The following is a 17,940-nucleotide window of genomic DNA, read 5'->3' as shown; positions in this document are numbered from 1 at the left end:
TGAAAACTGGAGCCAATTAACTCTCAGGACTTAATTTTCTTTTATTAGTGACACAATTCTCAAAGCTTTAGCTACGTTCATTACCGAGTTTTTCTCCTTGTAGACAAGTGTAATGAAAATATAACAAGCAAATACTTAAAATACAGTAAATCAATAGATTGCATACATTTTTTTTCTTTGTGCATTCACTCCTAAAGTTTTTTTTTTATTACTGATTACCTGCACGCCCCTTTTCCCCTCCAAGCAAAAGAAAGAAAGAAACAAAAAACAAACAGAATTCTATTTTTGAACTTCATTCAAATCAAAGGCGCGTCGACGTCATAATTTCAACGCAGCGGTATCATGATGACGTCCACCATGATGCTGCCGGTTCCTGCCTGCAGCAGTGACGCTACTGCAAGGAAGAGAGAGAGAAATAGAGAGAGAGAGAGAGAGAGAGAGAGAGAAGGGGAGGGGAAAAAAAAGCCGGAGCACGGAACAAGGACGTGTCTTCCGTGGATCCGTTTTGGAGCAAGGCTACGTTTTCCTGGGAATAAATGAAATCCGTGACCCACCGAGGACCTGTGCATGTGTAGCTGGACATTCGAAAAGGGACAAAAACTAAACTGGGCTGCTGAGGATTTTCGCAAGAGGAGGGGCAGACGCGCTTTTTGTAGCATTGCAGATCCCGGACTGATGCATAGGCTTTTTGTGTGTGTGTGTGTGTGTGAGGGCATGACAGATGAGCGCATATGTACATATTAACCGAATTGAGAAGAGGTCGCATTTTTTTCTTTGCAAGCACTGCATTTAATTCTGGAAATAGGAAAAAAAGGAAAGGAAAAGATACACTTTGGAGACGTCAGATCTACCGGCCAAGGCGTTTTGCAGATCTCCCTAAATGTCTCTAGATGATGGGGATATGATTTGTCACACTGACGTTCTATCGAAGTGTGTATGTATGTATGTGTGTGTGTTGGATCATGACTTAAAGGTTTCAGCTATGCAGCACTTCAGCTTTTAAATGCTGAGAGACACCCGGAGGTGCTCCTCGGGTAGTCCAGGCGAGTTTGGAAGCTGGATTTTGAAGCAGAAAGAAGGCACCAGGAGCAGCCGTGCGTCATGTCTGGAGAGGTGCGTTTAAAGCAGTTGGAGGAGCTCGTGCTGGCCGGGCCGGCGCGCGCTGGGGGACACTGTCTCAGCGTGGAGACGCTTCTTGATGTCCTCGTCTGTCTCTACGACGAGTGCAATAACTCAGCCCTCAGACGAGAGAAGAACATCTTGGAATTTCTTGACTGGGGTAAAGAAAACATTTATAAGCACATCTGCATGAATATCTACTAAAAGAAGTAAACACACACACACACACACACACACACACACACACACATATATATATATATATATATATATATATATATATATATATATATATATATATATATATATATATATATATATATATGTGTGTGTGATGTATGTATGAGTGTGTGTGTGTGTGTGTGATGTGTGTATGAGTGTGTATGGTTTTCCTTCTCTCAGTTGTTGGACTTGTAACCTGAGCATGTAAAGTGAGATCAGTTGTGCTACAGTTGGCATGCAGGGCAATACCTAAGACCTGAGACCCATCTCAGACCTGAGGCAACCCATTGGGAAATAGTAGGGGGAAATGGCATGACATCATCAACCTGGTTTGTGGAATGTAAGCTACGCTTCTAAACCCTGTTTCCTAAACAAGAACAGAAGGCCGCTTCGCACCTGGTGTTAGCATGCATCCTGAGTGAATAGTTCAGGTGTCCAATGTCTCTGATCACACAATAGGCCTACATGTGCAGTGTGAATGCGGAAGAGTCATGACCATCAAGGAATCACCTTGTAATTGACTGCAGCATAAAATCCTCAACATTCTGGGATTTTCATTTTGATTTGATCAGTAAACACAATATTCCACATGTTCTCATTGTGTTAAATTTTCCCAAAATTGGGATTAAATCGCTGACAATAATTGATGGAAATTTACTGAGCAGTGTATCAGTGTCTAATGCATCTTTTTGACAATATTAGAGCTCCAACAGTGGTTAAAATGCCCGTGTTCTGTCTCTGTTTTTGGCACTGTAGATCACAGAGGTGTGGTGAATGATACCGAAAAGCACACCTGGTGTTAGCATGTGTCCCTAGTGAATAGTTCAGGTGTCCAATGTCTCTGGTCACACAATACGCCTATAGGACGCACATGCCAACATACTGTTAGTGGAGTGTGAATGCGGAAGAGTCATGACCAGCAAAGAATTATGTTGTAATCGCCTCCATCATCAAAAGATTTAAACATACTCACATACATAAGGAACATGCTGTAGCTTCTTTTGTTGTTTCATCTTTTATTTATTTGTATTTGTTTTTTTTGTTTTGTTTTGTTTGTTTTTGTTTTTAGCAACAATTTAGCTTAATAACTGTGATATGTGATGTGTATTATCCTGCTATTTAGTGAATATGTCTGTATGTTGATTGAGTTGAAGGAAATACTTGTGTATGCAGTATAACGCATTAAACAGGTAAACTGCTTTGTTTACTGCTGATTCAACAGCCATGTTGAATCAATCCTGGATTTGCCTTTGAGGAGGCTGTAATGTCATGTTTTTCCTAGTCGGAAGTGAATGTAGCATTAACCTATTGTAGCTGCAGGCAGATAATCACATGGAATACACTTTGCTAAATAGCATATCATTATTGCTATATTTCAAATATTAGGAAAACCCTCACATGGTGACATTTTCCACTATTTACACTCACCCTCCACATTTTCTTAAACACCTGTACACCTGCACATTCACACAATTGTTTAATCAGTTAAACTGTGACATGGTTGTTAGTACCAGATGGCCTGGATTGAGTATTTCAGAAACTGCGGATTTCCTCATATTTTCACACACAACAGTCTGTGGATTTAGTAGAACGGTGGGAAAGTCAAAAACACTACGGGAGTGACAGTTCTGTGGTAAGAAACACTGAAAGAGAGATGCAATTAGAGGGAAATTTTTTATTGTAAACAGATGTTTACTATAGTATACACAATGCACCATATGTTCACAATATCTTAAATCCTTACAAAATATGAATCATATCTCTAAATAGAACTGATTGGAATTTAATGAGCAGTGCATCATTATGAAAATATTTGAACTCCAACAGTGACCTAAATGCCCACGTTCTGGAGTGTACTTATGGACATTTTTGTTATTTAGTCACAAGCGTCAGTAAAGTCAGGTACTGATGTAGGTTACTTGAGGATGCCTGGGGTACAATCAGCTTTCACATTTCTCCCAAAGGTGTTTAATAGCTGCTCTATAGCAGGAGCTCTTCCTCTCCAATTTAGGGCTGCAACAATTAATCTATAAAATCGATAATAATCGATAATGTAATTTGTTGTAACGAATGCCATTATTGATTAGTTGGGCTTCTCAAGTTACAGGTTAGTATGTATGGTAAAACAACACAGCCGCTTGCGAAAATGCCGGACAGTACAGGGTCATTTAAGACATGGCAGCATGTTATATTAAACGCAACAAAGAAAACTGTACCTGGAACTTATGCAAAGTGGAGCTTGTGTGGGATGGAAGTACCACAGTGATGCATGCAAAAATTGATAAATACGAAAGAGCAGAAATTGTATAATCCTCATCATGTATAAAGGGTATAGTTAATAAAGTGCTATTGTGTAAACTGTTTGATAACTTCAGGACAGTCGCACTGGATCTGTTCTGGTGTTCTTCGCGATATAGTGATGGTTCAATTAAAACAGTGCTAACAAACACTAAATCTAAAAGCTGCAAATAACAGCAGCAGTAAACGAGTAAATTCTTAGTCACTGTTGTGGTTTTCAGCGACTGCTTATGCACCAATGTGCACCAATTCATATTTTTCTTTTTATTAATCAAGCTTATTAGCTTGCAGCATTCCTCATTCCATTCTCTTTTTATAGCATTTGTATAGGATGTCTTTGGATGCAAAAACATTACAGTTTCCCTTCATTACACAACTATATGTACACTAAGATGCTTTTTGAAAAATGTATATTATTTTGTAAAGGTTTTAAGCCTTTTAACAAAATATCATATTATGTTTGACAGTTAAGAGGTCATTGGTGTGTAAAAGCTACACTTCAGCCTAAAGTTGATATATGTGTGTGTGTGTGTGTGTGTGTGTGTGTGTGTGTGTGTGTGTGTGTGTGCACGAGGGTTTGAATGTATTTGTGTGCCCTTTTCCTGAGGGAAGCTCACTGGGGCAGAGTCAGGAAGCAGCCAGCAGTCACTGGTCACACAGTGATGTCATACAGGGAAACGGCTGCACATTGTGTTTGTCCTCTTTGTGTGCACGACTATTTAAAGAGCCTCCGGATAGATCCTTTAGTCATGAGCTCATTAACTGACCCCCACACACACACACACACACACACACACACATTCATTCACTTCAGAATTAATGTCCTTAGGCCATGGAGGTTCGGTGACTTCACCAGGGACTGTGTGTCCTGTCTCTTTACAACACACCATGCATTTATACTACGTAATATTTCAGTCAACCTGCTCTGCACTCTGCAGGGGTTCATGGTCAAGGAAGCCAGAGATGAGTGTTGTTTTCCCTATAGTCAAGGAAAGCTCCCGAGCCACATCTGCTTCTTCCTTCTTTTTGTTCCCCAAAGACACCAGCAGCTTATTAGACCTTTTTTGTGAACGCTGGGTGCTACATTCTAACACCATTTTATTTGCCCTGCGTCTATCCCTCATGCCCATGCTTTATATATCACATATATGAGATCATTAGAAATTAAATATAAGAGGCCCGAACCTGCTTTGTCAATGATTTTATTCATTTTAAGCTTTTTATGTCTGTTTTAAACTATTATTTTCATTTTTTTTTACTATCAGATAGAAATAAATGAGTCAAAGTAATTTTCCTAAATGTACATATTTAATGTTTGAAGAAAAAAAAAAACCTACTGTACTTGATAAATACTAGATAGTAGATTTTCCTACTTGATCCCACAGCGCTGCTGTGTTCTTAAATGTGATCAGTCAGAAAAGAGAAATGTATAACTGTCGATATGTAAAGGCTTTTTGTAAAGAGACATTTATTTAACCTTTACAAAAAGGGTCTGTGATATCAGGAGCTTTGTATGAATCAGTAAAACTCCGACATCTGACAAGACAATTACTTTTGTGCTGTTTCTGTCTGTGTGCAAAAGAGACAGAAAGACAGGTATGCGTGGGAACGGCTGTATATATATGTTAGATAACAGGAAGTAACTTATATTGTGGATGTTCTGCAATGGTACATGGTTCACAAGAATGAACTCGCATTTAATTAAATTCTATTGGAATATAGAAAAAGAACATTGACAGCCAGCCAAGTTCTGTAAATGAAATAATGTACAAAATAGGCTTTCAAGCATCTTATACTTTATGTCTAATAACCTTATATATGAAATATTAATCATGCTAGGGATAGAAGCAGGGCAGATAAAATGGTGGTACCTGGAGCTCTCACCTAGTGTTAACCAAAAGAATTAATAAGCTACTGGTGTCCTTTGGGAACACAAAATGATGAAAAAGTGCTTGCGACCCCAACAAAACACACACACATGCTCACAGCAGCTGGTCTGTGGGAATATTTTCAAAAATAGGTGTAAAAAAGACTGGAGACCCCTAGACTATTGTAAAACTCTTGGGTGTTATTCTGCTTTGTATCAGTCCATACCACTTCAGCTCATGGTTGGTTATATTTGTAGACCAGCCTGTCTTATCACACGTCTTCCTTACATAGTAATAGTTCAGTTAAGGACAGGGGTCTGGGTTTAACTGGATCTTGACTCATGGTGATAAATTGGAGTCACATGTACACAAAGAAGAGCCTACTATTCTGTGCTCAAGTGAAGAACTCTGTGGAATGCTGTAAACGGTCAGCAAACATACACCCCGCCTTAAAAAGCACATCATGAAGGATTCATTCGCAATTTGCTTCGTTCTATTTGGTAACCAAATCAAGCCTCTAGCTGTCTGCTTTGGTCCTGTGTTGGTATTCCACTTCAGAAAGGGTGAAGTCATGCAGGCTGGATCCTCCATGACTCTGGTCAGGATAAAGAGCTGACTGAAAAGATGAATGCTGTAACTTTTAACTGTTGGACGTACAATGCATCCAGAACATATACCCTTTTAGTGCATATATATGTGTATAGTAAGGGGAAAATGTCATTTTTCTGCATCCAAAGACATACAGTACAATACAGGATGCGTTTGGATCCTGTAGAATGCAATTTTCCCTTTACTTGAACTAGGAGATTCAAACCCGTTCCAGCATGATGATGCCCCTTTGCACAAAGCCAGCCCTTTGAAGATATGCTTTACATGGGTTAGTGTGGAAGATCTCCTGCTTTGAAGCTCTGACCTCAACCCAATTAACCATCTATGGGATAAATGTGAACGCTGACTGTAACCCAGGCCTCCACACTTCACCTACATTAGTACCTGACTTTACTAACACCCTTGTAGCTGAATGATCACAAAACACACTTCAAAATCTAATGGAATATCTTCCCGGAAAAGTGGAGGTTATTATAACAGTAAATGGGGACTAAATATGGAATGTTTAAAAAGCACATATCAATCTTATTCTCAGGTGTCTAAGGACAGATGCTCTGCTCAAGATCACAAGTGAACCCTTTGTTTCCTATAATGAATAATTTATCGAACAAAAACTGATTCATAATTAATTACATTGGTAGGAATGCACATAAATTAAAACAGCAGCATTTTGATTTACGCACAAGATAACGGAAATAATTATCGTTGAATGACAATAGAATGTAACATTTAATGTATAGTTTCTGGTCTGCTGTAGGGGGATTTGAGAGAGAGATTTGATTATTGTTATACTGTACAGTAATTGAGAATTAAATTTCGTAATTACTGACAAATATTTGAGAAATAGTTCAGGAGTGTGTTTCAGTAAAGACGTATTTATTTTACTTCATTATTCTACATCAAGTACCTTTCTCAGGTATGTGTACTTGAGTATTTTTATTTTGGTAAAATGTCAATCCACTGCATTTTCACGTGCAATATGTTATTTTTACTGCAGTATATTTCAGAAAATAGTGCTGTTCATCACTACTTTTAAATAAAAACTGTGAGTTAATTGAAAAGCTGTGGTCAGAGCACAAATGTAACCCGACGGTTTTGCTGAGAGTGTGGTACAGGTACAGGTTCTCTCACTGTATGTCTGTAAATACAGAAATATCTGTCCTTATTAAGGGCTGATGTATAGGAGAATGGAAAACTGAACTGCATAAACTATTCACATAAAGTTCTTAACTTTTGTAGTTAATTAGAAATGTAAAAAGAAAACTTTTCCTGATGTCATATTTAAGCGATTCATTAAGATTAGTACAGTACTTGGTATTTAAGTACAAGAATGGTGTACATACATGACGATGGCTTTGCGATAGATTTCATAGCAAAAAGAAAAACATATCTGAAAAAATATAATCTGTCAGATGTCTAGTCACAAAAACCTTATATCAGCCAGATTGCTTTTTTCAGTACATTGGTACTTCAGTACAAGGGTGAATTTAATCATGGACTCACACACACACACACACACACACACACACACACACACACACACACACACACACACACACAAACATTCTAAATTATATTTTCTGGTTTGCCAAATCAGTAGGAATCAGGATTGCATGTCCGTTTAGTGACATCCATGAAAATATACTCTGCTTGACATATGGACTCTGCTTGTCCAGAGTGTCTTATTTAATTGTTAGGAAATTCTTAAAATATTAAATGTAATATTTGTATAGGCATTTTTTCAACATGTTAAGAGTGAGATTTTATTTAGAAATTCTTTATTTTTAGTTCAGTAATTTAAACAGCAGTACTTATTCCAAAACACGGATACTTTCTTATCTACTGTACAATTATTCTTATTCTTTTTTCCCCCCTTTTTGATTCTAGAATATGTGCATAATATAAACAAACTAGAAAAAAAATTATAATAATAAAATAAGAATTCTTTGTGGGAGGTAAAATATACCGTATTTTTCGGACTATAAGCCGCTACTTTTTCCCACGTTTTGAACCCCGTGGCTTAAACAACGAAGCGGCTTATTTATTAATTTTTCCTGTGTTTTCCCAGTTTTACAATCTTCAAACCAAAAAAACTGAGCGACACAACATTAGACCAATGACATTTTCTGAACGGAAACGAAAAAACGCACCTCACCTGTGTTCTGAGCTGCACGGCATCGGGAGAAAAAAACTTCCACTGATGGAGATTTTTGAACGCACGACGATGCCAGAAGATAAACTCCCGAGAGAAATTGTTGTGAAAGGAAGGAGGAAGACAGTGAACAATGACTTTCTTGGTCAGCTACTGTTTAGATACAAGCCGTTGTAACGCGTTGAGTCAGGGTGAAGGGAGAGTTCGCTAACTCCCGTTGCAACAGAAATCATATAAGCACAGACAGGTTTCCAAAACTCATGCTTTTTTTATTATTCTTGGCAACAGCGTTATGGGTTAGTCAAAGAAACTGAGCATCAGAAAAAAATAAGGACATATTCCTCGGTCTCCACACACGCAGTAATAGCGGAAAAATGCGGCACCAGGCTATTCCCAAAATGCCGCTATGCTCAACATATTTCACCCGTTACACCGTGTGACAGACACTCTCTTTCGTTGAAGCCTGTGTAAAGTTAATTAGTTTCAGTTTAGCGGCTTATTTATATTTTAAAAAAAATCTTTTGCAAATTCAGTGGGTGCGGCTTATATATGGGTGCGCTTTATAGTCCGGAAATTACGGTATGTTTTATGATACAATTACTTAATAAAAGTTCATGAAATAGTAGCGTCTGTAAGAAAAAGCATACTAATTTCCGATATGTATTAGGGGAGAAGGGATGCAAGGTAACATTTTCCATTCAAAAAGTAAAGGACATTTTTTCTTCCACAAAGTCTGCCGCAAATTGGCTTACATATTCAACCCGCTAGGAGAATGTGAAGTTTTGTTACACACCTGGTGTTATAGACGCGGCACTCGCTTAGTTCGACAGTGAAATACTTTACCTGCTGGAGCCATACCAGGCAGGATCCGTTTCCTCCTGAGGGCTTGGCAACCATGCCACTGTGGTACCAGTATGATTTTAAGCGGTACTTTTTCTTCGTCTGCCCTTTTAAGTGACTGCCTTTAGAGAATTATTTATTTACACAGAGCATTTATGTTGTAAATGCTGGTTTTGGGTGGTGTGCGTTTGTGGATCCTTCAGGCGTAGTTGTAGGTGAAGCATCACTGCATTGAGTTCAGGCATGAGCAACCGACTGGCTGGATGGGGGTGGGGGAGAGGAAACCGCTGACTCAGAGCTCCGGTTTGCAGAATGGGGACGTGCAAAACACGCACACACACACACACACACACACACACACAACCGCACACACACACACACACACACACACACACACACACACACACAGCTGATAGATTTGCCTCTGTCTCTCGCTGCTGTCTTTGATGTGGATAAAAATATATACACATGGAACGCACAGTATATAGACAGATGTTCCAATACTATAGGGTTTTTGTTCTCTCGCTTTTTATATTCATATAAGCTCAAAGGCTTGGTTTTTTCCGTCCAATTTTGTGGCTGTCTTGGGTCTTCATGAGCCAGCAGTCTTGACAGTACTGAAGAGTCGGTGCTGTTTGATGTCCTCTAACACTGCTGACTTGCTATATATCGAGCAGGAAGGGATCAGCTGGCTGAACTGTCATTCAGTTGAACTAAAGTGTGTGTGTGTTTTGCAGTTCTCAGGGCTATGCCTTTCTTTGTAGTGCACTGTAGTGCATTGCTGCAATACAGGGTCAGCCAGTCTATTTTTGGTGATGCTGTACTGCATGCAGAATGATGCTCAGGCTGCATCCTCCTTCTAGAGCCAGCAGGTGCAATTTATCCTTCCGTACAAAACACAATTTTATTTTTCTGCTTGTTGGATTATTACATGTTTGAGATTTCACTATTGTGAGATAGCAGTAGGTAAGCTTTGTATCATCCGTAGGTTTCTTATCAAGATGGCGGTTATAGATCATGCGGCATTAAGGGAGTTTCATCTACTCGAATTTATTCATGTTGCAATGCAAGGGGGTTAACGAGTGAGCGACACGTGTGAGCGGGGCTTCTTCTATACACTCAATTAAGGCATGACTTGTTCTGTGGAGAAATCTATTTGACTCTTCACACACAATGTGCTGATGTATTCCTCACACCCCACCCCCTCAGTGTGCAGCCAGCACCTCACAATCATATGGGTCTGGCATTCTTTCTGTGATAGAAACATTTTATATACATATGTACGTATTTGTTCAGTGGCAAGTTTATTTTTGGAATTTGGTCTCTGTACACCACCGAAATGGATTAAAATTAAGCAATCAAGATGGAATTGAAACAAAGACTTTCAGGCTCTTGGGTTTCTTTATAGTATGTTTTAGGATATTGTTCCCCTGTCCTACCAGTTTTTTGCAGCATTTGCAGCAAAACACCAGTGACCAGTTCTATTTTCAGGCATTCAGTCATTTGGATCATGAGCAGTTCCTTTTCCATACCCTTATGGTTTTTTAATTCTGGTATGAATTCTAGGCTTCTAGGTTTCATCTATCAAAATCAAAAAGAACTCTTGTTCTAGAACAGAGCAGGCTTTTTTCTTTAGATGTTCTCAACAGTCTTATCTGGCCTTTCTGTTCTAGCGTGCTGCCAGAAGTTTGCATCTTAAGATGAAACGTATGTACTTACATTCAAGAAACCCTGACTTTGAAACTCTGATTGTAGATTTAAAAGTGATGTGCCTACCTCCTTGACAACGTTCTCCACTTGGCTAGAGGTTCTGAAATGGTTTTTCATCACATAGGAAAGAATTCTGCAATCATTTACACCAGTGTGTCTTCCTTTTGGTGTTGTTGAGCTCTTAGTAAATTCCTTCATTTTAAGATTGTAACAATTGTTGTTTGGACACTCCTTGTCTTTCTGATTCTGTTTATTATTTTAACCCTCTGGCTTTTATCACTTGTATTAACGCCTCTTCAGAGCACATAAGGAGGCACAAACGGTTACCAAATGCAAATTGAACACATCTAATCCAGACCTTTCTTTCCTTCATTAGTCATGAAGTAAAGAGGAAACAAGTCACACCTGGCCTTTAAACTGCACTGGCAAGTATTCGATTACTTTTGTATTTGCGATAATGGATGGAGTAGGTAAATAAATAGCTGTAAATCCGAAATGGATTTTTGTTAATCCAATGAAGCTTCCACATGCTTCATTCCAAATCCATTGCAGTGGTTTACCAAGGCATAATGACAAAGCTGGATCTGACACTAAGATGGATATTAAACTGAAATCAGGGATCTGCTGTACATCGACGCAGAGCAATCTTAGACCCTCACTGATTGTTTCACATTGCTGCGCTTGCAACTAATCACTCACAGAGGGGCTCACACTAGGAAATTCATCACAAAGAAAAGATAACATCATTGGATATATTCAAGCCTCGGGGATTGCTTGTAGGCGGAAACGAAACGCTTTGTGAAATAATTTGCACTAGATGAGCAGCCATGGGGGTAGTCAGTGAGGCCCATTATTAATCAGCGAGTGGCAAATCGGGTCTAAAACCCATGTAGTGTGCAGTAATCTTAACTCATTCCGTGCAGTGCTTTTAATGCAGTGTAAATATGAAAACGATTCTCCGGTGCTAAACAAACAGCATTATTACATGATGCTAGGATTAAGATTACTGGTCGGAAGTTTAGAGGGCCCTAATATCACCAAGCTGCAACCTCTGTGCTCCAGGGACACTGTAACATGGCTGATCCTGTGCTCTGTCCCTAGCTTCCTAACATTGCTGGTATATGCGAAGTAAGAATTTCACTGTGCTGTAATGTACTCTTCTTTACATCCAAAGCAGAATGTGCTTGTGAAGAATTTTTGTGGAGATTCATTCAGCCACAAGGGTGTTAGTAAAGTCAGGTACAGTCTTCTCTCGAATCGCTGGAACATATTTGGGTATCCAAGTTCAAGTGAAGGGAACATTTCCAAAGACATCCTTTATGATTGTGGGTGTAGAAATGTTATGGTAAAAGTTCATGAGAAATTGTCCTTTTGTTGGATTTTTTTGTCCGTAGACAAAATATATATATTGAAATTGTAATCTGGGATTTTCTTTTTCCTCATTTAAAAAGTGAAAATACACAAAAGGTTTAAAGCATTGTAAATATTTAAAACCAGAAGCAATATTGCTTAAATATCTCAGAATGCTTTTGTTTTCTTCATTAGGTATATATCTGAAAAAACTCAAAAGTTCTTTTCAGTTGAAAGCGATCATGCATGACAAGGTCTCAGAAGTATTCCTGAGATAGCCAGGCAATGCATTATGCAGTTAAACATGGAATTCATACAATTTGGTTCATATTCGTGCATAGGTAACTCTGAACATGTACTTTTATAGGTATATATTTTACTTATAAGGTAGACACTGTCATATTGACGTATGTATGTGCCAACTGTGAAATTGTTAAATGTCTATGTGAGCATGCTGCAAATGTACTTTCCCTATGGAGTTAAAAAAATAAACTGAAATGATATATAACCTCCTGTGATTTCACATGGATTGACCCATTTCTTAGCAAAGAGAGTCTAAACTTTGAATGGCTGTCGATATTTAAGGCTGATATTTAAAGTTTCATAAGGGTACTACTCCTGAGAAAATGAAAAAAAAGTGTCATCATCATCATCATCATCGTGGTGTCACAGCATCACTTGTTTCACAGTGATCACATTTAGTTCAAAGTGGTTGCAGGCTGACTGGCTTTAGGCTTTTTTTAAGGCTTTAGTGCTAGAATCAGCAGTGAAGGTCAGGTTTGGTTGCATTCACATTGGTGATATGAAGGTCAGAGACAGCTTCCATCTTATTACGCTAAGTGAGTCTCCGACCTGCTGCAGGATGATGGGAGGGGGTGGAGTTTGGTGGGGAATTAAAGCATCCATGTTCCTATATTATTTATGCTGTGTGTGTGTGTGTGTGTGTGCGTGTGTGTGTGTGTGTGTGTGTGTGTGTGCGTATTTTCCTGCACTGGAAGTACACGACTTGCCTCTTTCTCTACACTCTACTGCTTATCTGTTCAGTGTTTCTTTCCTGAACTGATAGTCGGTCTACACCTTTTGCAGAAGCACTTGTTGGAACACGTTCAGTCATAATGCATATTTTCTGGAGAGCTGCGGGTTTATGACCCAGCCATGACACCTTTTTTCCACAGGTTATAATTAGTGCTTTGTTCCCTGCCTAAAGCATCGGCCGTGTCCCAGAAAGCATCTGTACTGGAGAACTGCAGACAAAATGTTTGCATGCGGCTTGTGGATGTTCATGTTCATGTTAATTTATATTTATATTTTATTCCTGTTTCTTTAAGGTTATTGTGGCTTCTAGTTCAAAGCTATTAAGAGGATTTTTTCACAGGTTGAGGGTTAGAGGAATATAGAAGTAGCCCTTATCGTCACAGATCTTACCATGATTCTTCCTAAAAGGAAGGAAAAAGAAGACTCCAAAGGGAGCCTATCCTGCCCATCCTTCCTGGCATCCGGACAGTTTGTTTCTCCATAACATTCCGCTGAAATACTTTGACATGCTCTTGTAAAGTGTTATTCACTAATTGGAGATTTTTTTTTGACATGACATTGTGATCCAGTTTATCCCAGAGCAGTTTTAATTGGATTCAGGTGCGGTGACTGGGCAGGTCATTCAGTGATAGATATCACTCCAGACGACTGTTTGCTTTCTCAATAACATTTACAGAGCACTTACTGCACTTAGACGTACATTTTGGGTCATTGTCTTGTTGCACGGTAAAGTCAGTTTTATTGCGCCGCAGTCCAGATGGAAATGTATGAAGTTGAACCCTAACCCTAACCCTAGATTAGTTTTCCTTTCACCGAGAATAAGTCTCCAACCTTTCCTGATCCAAAACAACCCCAAACCATTAAGCTTCCACCTCCATGTGTAACTGTGGGGGTGAGGCAGTCTGCTAACATCATCTCTCCTGTTCTCCATCTTACAATCGTTCACCTGTTCATGCCAAATATGTCACAATTGGACTCATCTGTCCACAGAGCTTTCTTCCTGTCATTCATTGTCCAATTCTCTTACCTAGTTTTTTGCGTATATACAAAAGGAACATGCATGGGCCTCAAAAAAAGTGAAAGACTCTGTGTTTCCTAACTTTTCACAGCTACCGCATAAGTGGTAGTGTAAATTTAAATAGATAAAACTTGGACTTTCTGTTTTATCTGAATCTATTTACTTTCAGTATGTTTTCTGCGGTGAAGTAGTTGCTGTGGTTAAGCTGTTTGACGTCTAAATAAAAAAGGTGATGAGTTTAAATCCCAGCACCACCAAGATGCAATTTCAGGGCTCTTGTGCAAGGCCCCCAACCCTCAACTGCTCACTTGTATAAAAATTACAAAATGCAAGGGAGTCTGCAAATGACCATATTCTGTGTTGGTAGCTCAATGGTTAAGGCATTGGACTGTGGATCAGAAGGTGCTGCTGCTGATTGAGCAAGTCCCTAACCCTCACCTGCTGCTTGGCTGTGAGTCGTGACATTGGAAACTCTGGTGCTTCGCTAATCAAATTGATCAATATAATTGAATTTCATTTGTGTTTCTGCAGCTGTAGAATATATAAACTGTAGATATATGCTGGTGCATCTGGGGAGTGTCTGTCCCTGGTAGTTAGGTAACAAGGAATGTGCCACAAAGCAAATTTCATACTTTCTCCACTTCATTTAAGCAGTACAATTCGTTTAAATGATTTTATCAGGAGTACGTTCATAGAGAAGTCGTTGTGTTTCGTGTGACAGTCCTTTCTTTGTCTACATGCTACTCTGAAGTAGAAGAACATCATTCTTGAGGTTTGGTGCACCTATAAATTAAACCCCATTTAATGCCCCATTGCATGTGTGCTCCGTATGAAAGTGATGATCAGGCACATTTCAATACATTGAGATTGTATGAATGATTTACAGCTTTCCCCTGTCCCCCTGGCGTGTGTGTGTGTGTGTGTGTGTGTGTGTGTTGGGTGATTGGTGGACTACCCACAAACTTCATGAATTACAGGCCTGCTATGCTGTGTTTCAGTTTTGGAAAGCGGTTCCCTTTTAATATCACACCAACCACCTTCACATCACATTCTGCCCTTAAGCTGCTATTCACATCTGGAATTTATCGATGAAGCACCACTCTCTGTTCAAGACAAAGTTAACCACTAGTTTTGTGTACATTTTTAGGTTTTTCATTGAAAGTATAACAAATTGTAATTGCAGTCACTTCAACCTCATTTTGTGACAGACTAGGAGTGATATTGTAACACACAACAACAAAAGCTTCACAATAAGACAATCTCAAATGTAATAACACAAGCAAAGAGACACAGATACACTATATGGACAAAAGTATTAGGACATTAGATTTTTCCAGTTTTTGACTTGACTTTTCCATTTGTGATTCTTCACCAAACTATTATCACAAAGTATGAGGCACACAATAGGCTATAGGATGTCTATGGATGTGGTGGTGTTACATTTTTCATTTACATTGGATGGTGTTTTATTCGATTGGAGGCCACTCTGTGCAGCTGGGGATGTTTCTCATCAATGGCCTGGGGATCCATGAAATTCCGGAGTAACACAGGAGCTTTGAGGATGGATTTGGACTGTAGTTAATGTCAACAGTCTGCTACACTGACTCAGTTTGCATTTGTTTATCTGTAATAAATGGACATTTGCTGTCACCCAGTTGAGGATAAGGTTCCCTATTAATTCTGGTTCTTCACAAGGTTTCTTCCTTATGCCAACTCAGGTTATAACTTGCCACAGTCACCACCAGCTCACTCATCAGGGACAAACTTACACTTAAAGAACTTATAAGAGCCTATTCATTCTTTATCACTGCATTATCTGTGTAAAGCTGCTTTGAGACAATGTTCATTGTTAAAATCGCTATACAAATAAAATGATTTGAATTGACTTGAATTTTCCCTTTACTTGAACTCTGAGACTTAAACCTCTTCCAGCATGACAATGCCCCTGTGCACAAAGCAAGATCTATGAACATCTGCTTTACATGGATTGCAATGGAAGATCTTGAATGACCTGTTATAGCTATAAACCCTACTAAATACCTTTGTCATAAATGTGAATGCTGACCACACCCCAAGCCTCGTCACCTCACCTGCATTAGTACATAACTTTATTAACACCAGGGTAGCTGAAAGAATCCCCACAAGTCTCCACAAACACACTACAAAATTTAGTGTAAAACATCTTCCCTGAAGAGTGGAGGTGGACAATAAATGTGGAATGGAATGTAAAAAAATTTAAACATTGATATATATATCACAAGTGAAATGTCGTATTAAGATGAACATGTGTGTGTGTGTGTGTGTGTGTGTGTGTGTGTGTGTGTGTTTGTATTGCTGTGTGCTTCTAGCCTGTGGTGGCAGGGCAGAGCCATTTCCCAGGTCCTTCATTCTTGTCAAAACGGCATTTTTGTGCTTTTACCTCACCGTGGCCGTAAATAATTTCTCTTATGGCTTCCAGATGTCCCGTTGCCAGATCTGCAGGACAACACACACAGAGCGTGTCAACACACTCACATGCACATGTATTTGCCTCTTTGTAGATGTTTCTACATTTCTCGCTGCACACCCCTCAGTCTGGAGTTGAGAGAAAATTTACATCAGTGTGTTATGAGCAGCCAAATCCTCAAACACTCTCAGCCAGCTGTGGACATGTTTTTACACTCATACACTGCTGGAAGTTCAATTAGGGTACTTTCATTCAGAATAAAGGTCTACTGAATGATCAGGCCAGTATCAGTATTGCACGACCATCTAAAATGTTCGTGCAAAAAATGGAAAACATAATTGATGTGCAGAGTAAATATGGGTACTTGATCGAGAATGAACATTGCCAGTATTTTTTTTTTCCCATTTTATAAATGTATATATATATATATATATATATATATATATATATATATATATATATATATATATATATATATATATATATATATATATATATAATGTATGCGTGTGTGTGTGTGCATATGATTATAATGTTGTAATATTCAATAACAAAACAAAGCAGGGTCCTTTCTATTTGGTGAAACGCTTCAGGATTACTTTAAAGAGAGCTAGAAATGAGAGGTGTGGGTTGTGTGTGATGGTGTTCACGATGCTGAAACAGATGACCCACTTCTCTATCCGAGTGCTGACCGAAATCCAGCACCTGCCCTTTTTTAGCTTTTAGTCTCTGCTCTTCAGTGAGGCAGGCTCCTTCATCTTAGATGTAACATAGCATACACAATCAGTCATAACATTCCATTATAGTAATGATAATGGTAAATGATGTGTCTATTGTGGCAATGTGAGAGGAGAGAACTGGGTTTAAATGAAGTATCACTTTAAAAGAGCTGCTCAAATTATCCTTGGATCGATTTGATATTATACTCTTCCTGTCTAACAACTCCCAATTCCAGCAAAGACCACAGCCTAGAAACATGGCAGCCACAGCAATTTTCCACATTCTACAGCACTCTTGTCACCTGGGTCCTGATTGAGACACATCCATACCCATAGATTTAGAGTTGCTTAACATTACACTTCAGTTCAATTTCACTGGCTGTGGTGCTCAAGCATATTTATTTCCATTCATCACAGTCACACACTCCTGCGGCCATGAACTTCCTGGTTATCCTGTGCATCAGCTGGTTTTACTTCCTGCCCCTTATACATGACTTGGTGCTGTTTATGCATGATTTCCTTTTAGTTACATTTGCATTTGCTACTGAGGTACT

At 39.0% G+C, this 17,940-nt stretch overlaps 1 protein-coding gene across 4 annotated transcripts in view; it reads left to right on the top strand.

The window, feature by feature from the left end:
* Positions 1 to 368: 368 nt before the first annotated feature.
* The window catches only part of cdc42bpab (CDC42 binding protein kinase alpha (DMPK-like) b), an 87,866-nt gene continuing 70,294 nt past the window's right edge, over positions 369 to 17,940 (top strand). For all 4 annotated transcript variants that reach the window (XM_046836624.1, XM_046836622.1, XM_046836623.1 and 1 more), the window contains exon 1: positions 369 to 1,279. In XM_046836624.1, the coding sequence (XP_046692580.1) occupies positions 1,102 to 1,279 (178 nt within the window). In that variant the 5' untranslated portion in view covers positions 369 to 1,101. The remainder of the gene's footprint in view (positions 1,280 to 17,940) is intronic.

Source organism: Silurus meridionalis, chromosome 23 (genome assembly GCF_014805685.1).
Source record: "Silurus meridionalis isolate SWU-2019-XX chromosome 23, ASM1480568v1, whole genome shotgun sequence".
Taxonomy (NCBI): domain Eukaryota; kingdom Metazoa; phylum Chordata; class Actinopteri; order Siluriformes; family Siluridae; genus Silurus; species Silurus meridionalis.
Note: the sequence above shows the minus strand (reverse complement) of the source record. Positions and strands in the feature narration are given on the sequence as shown.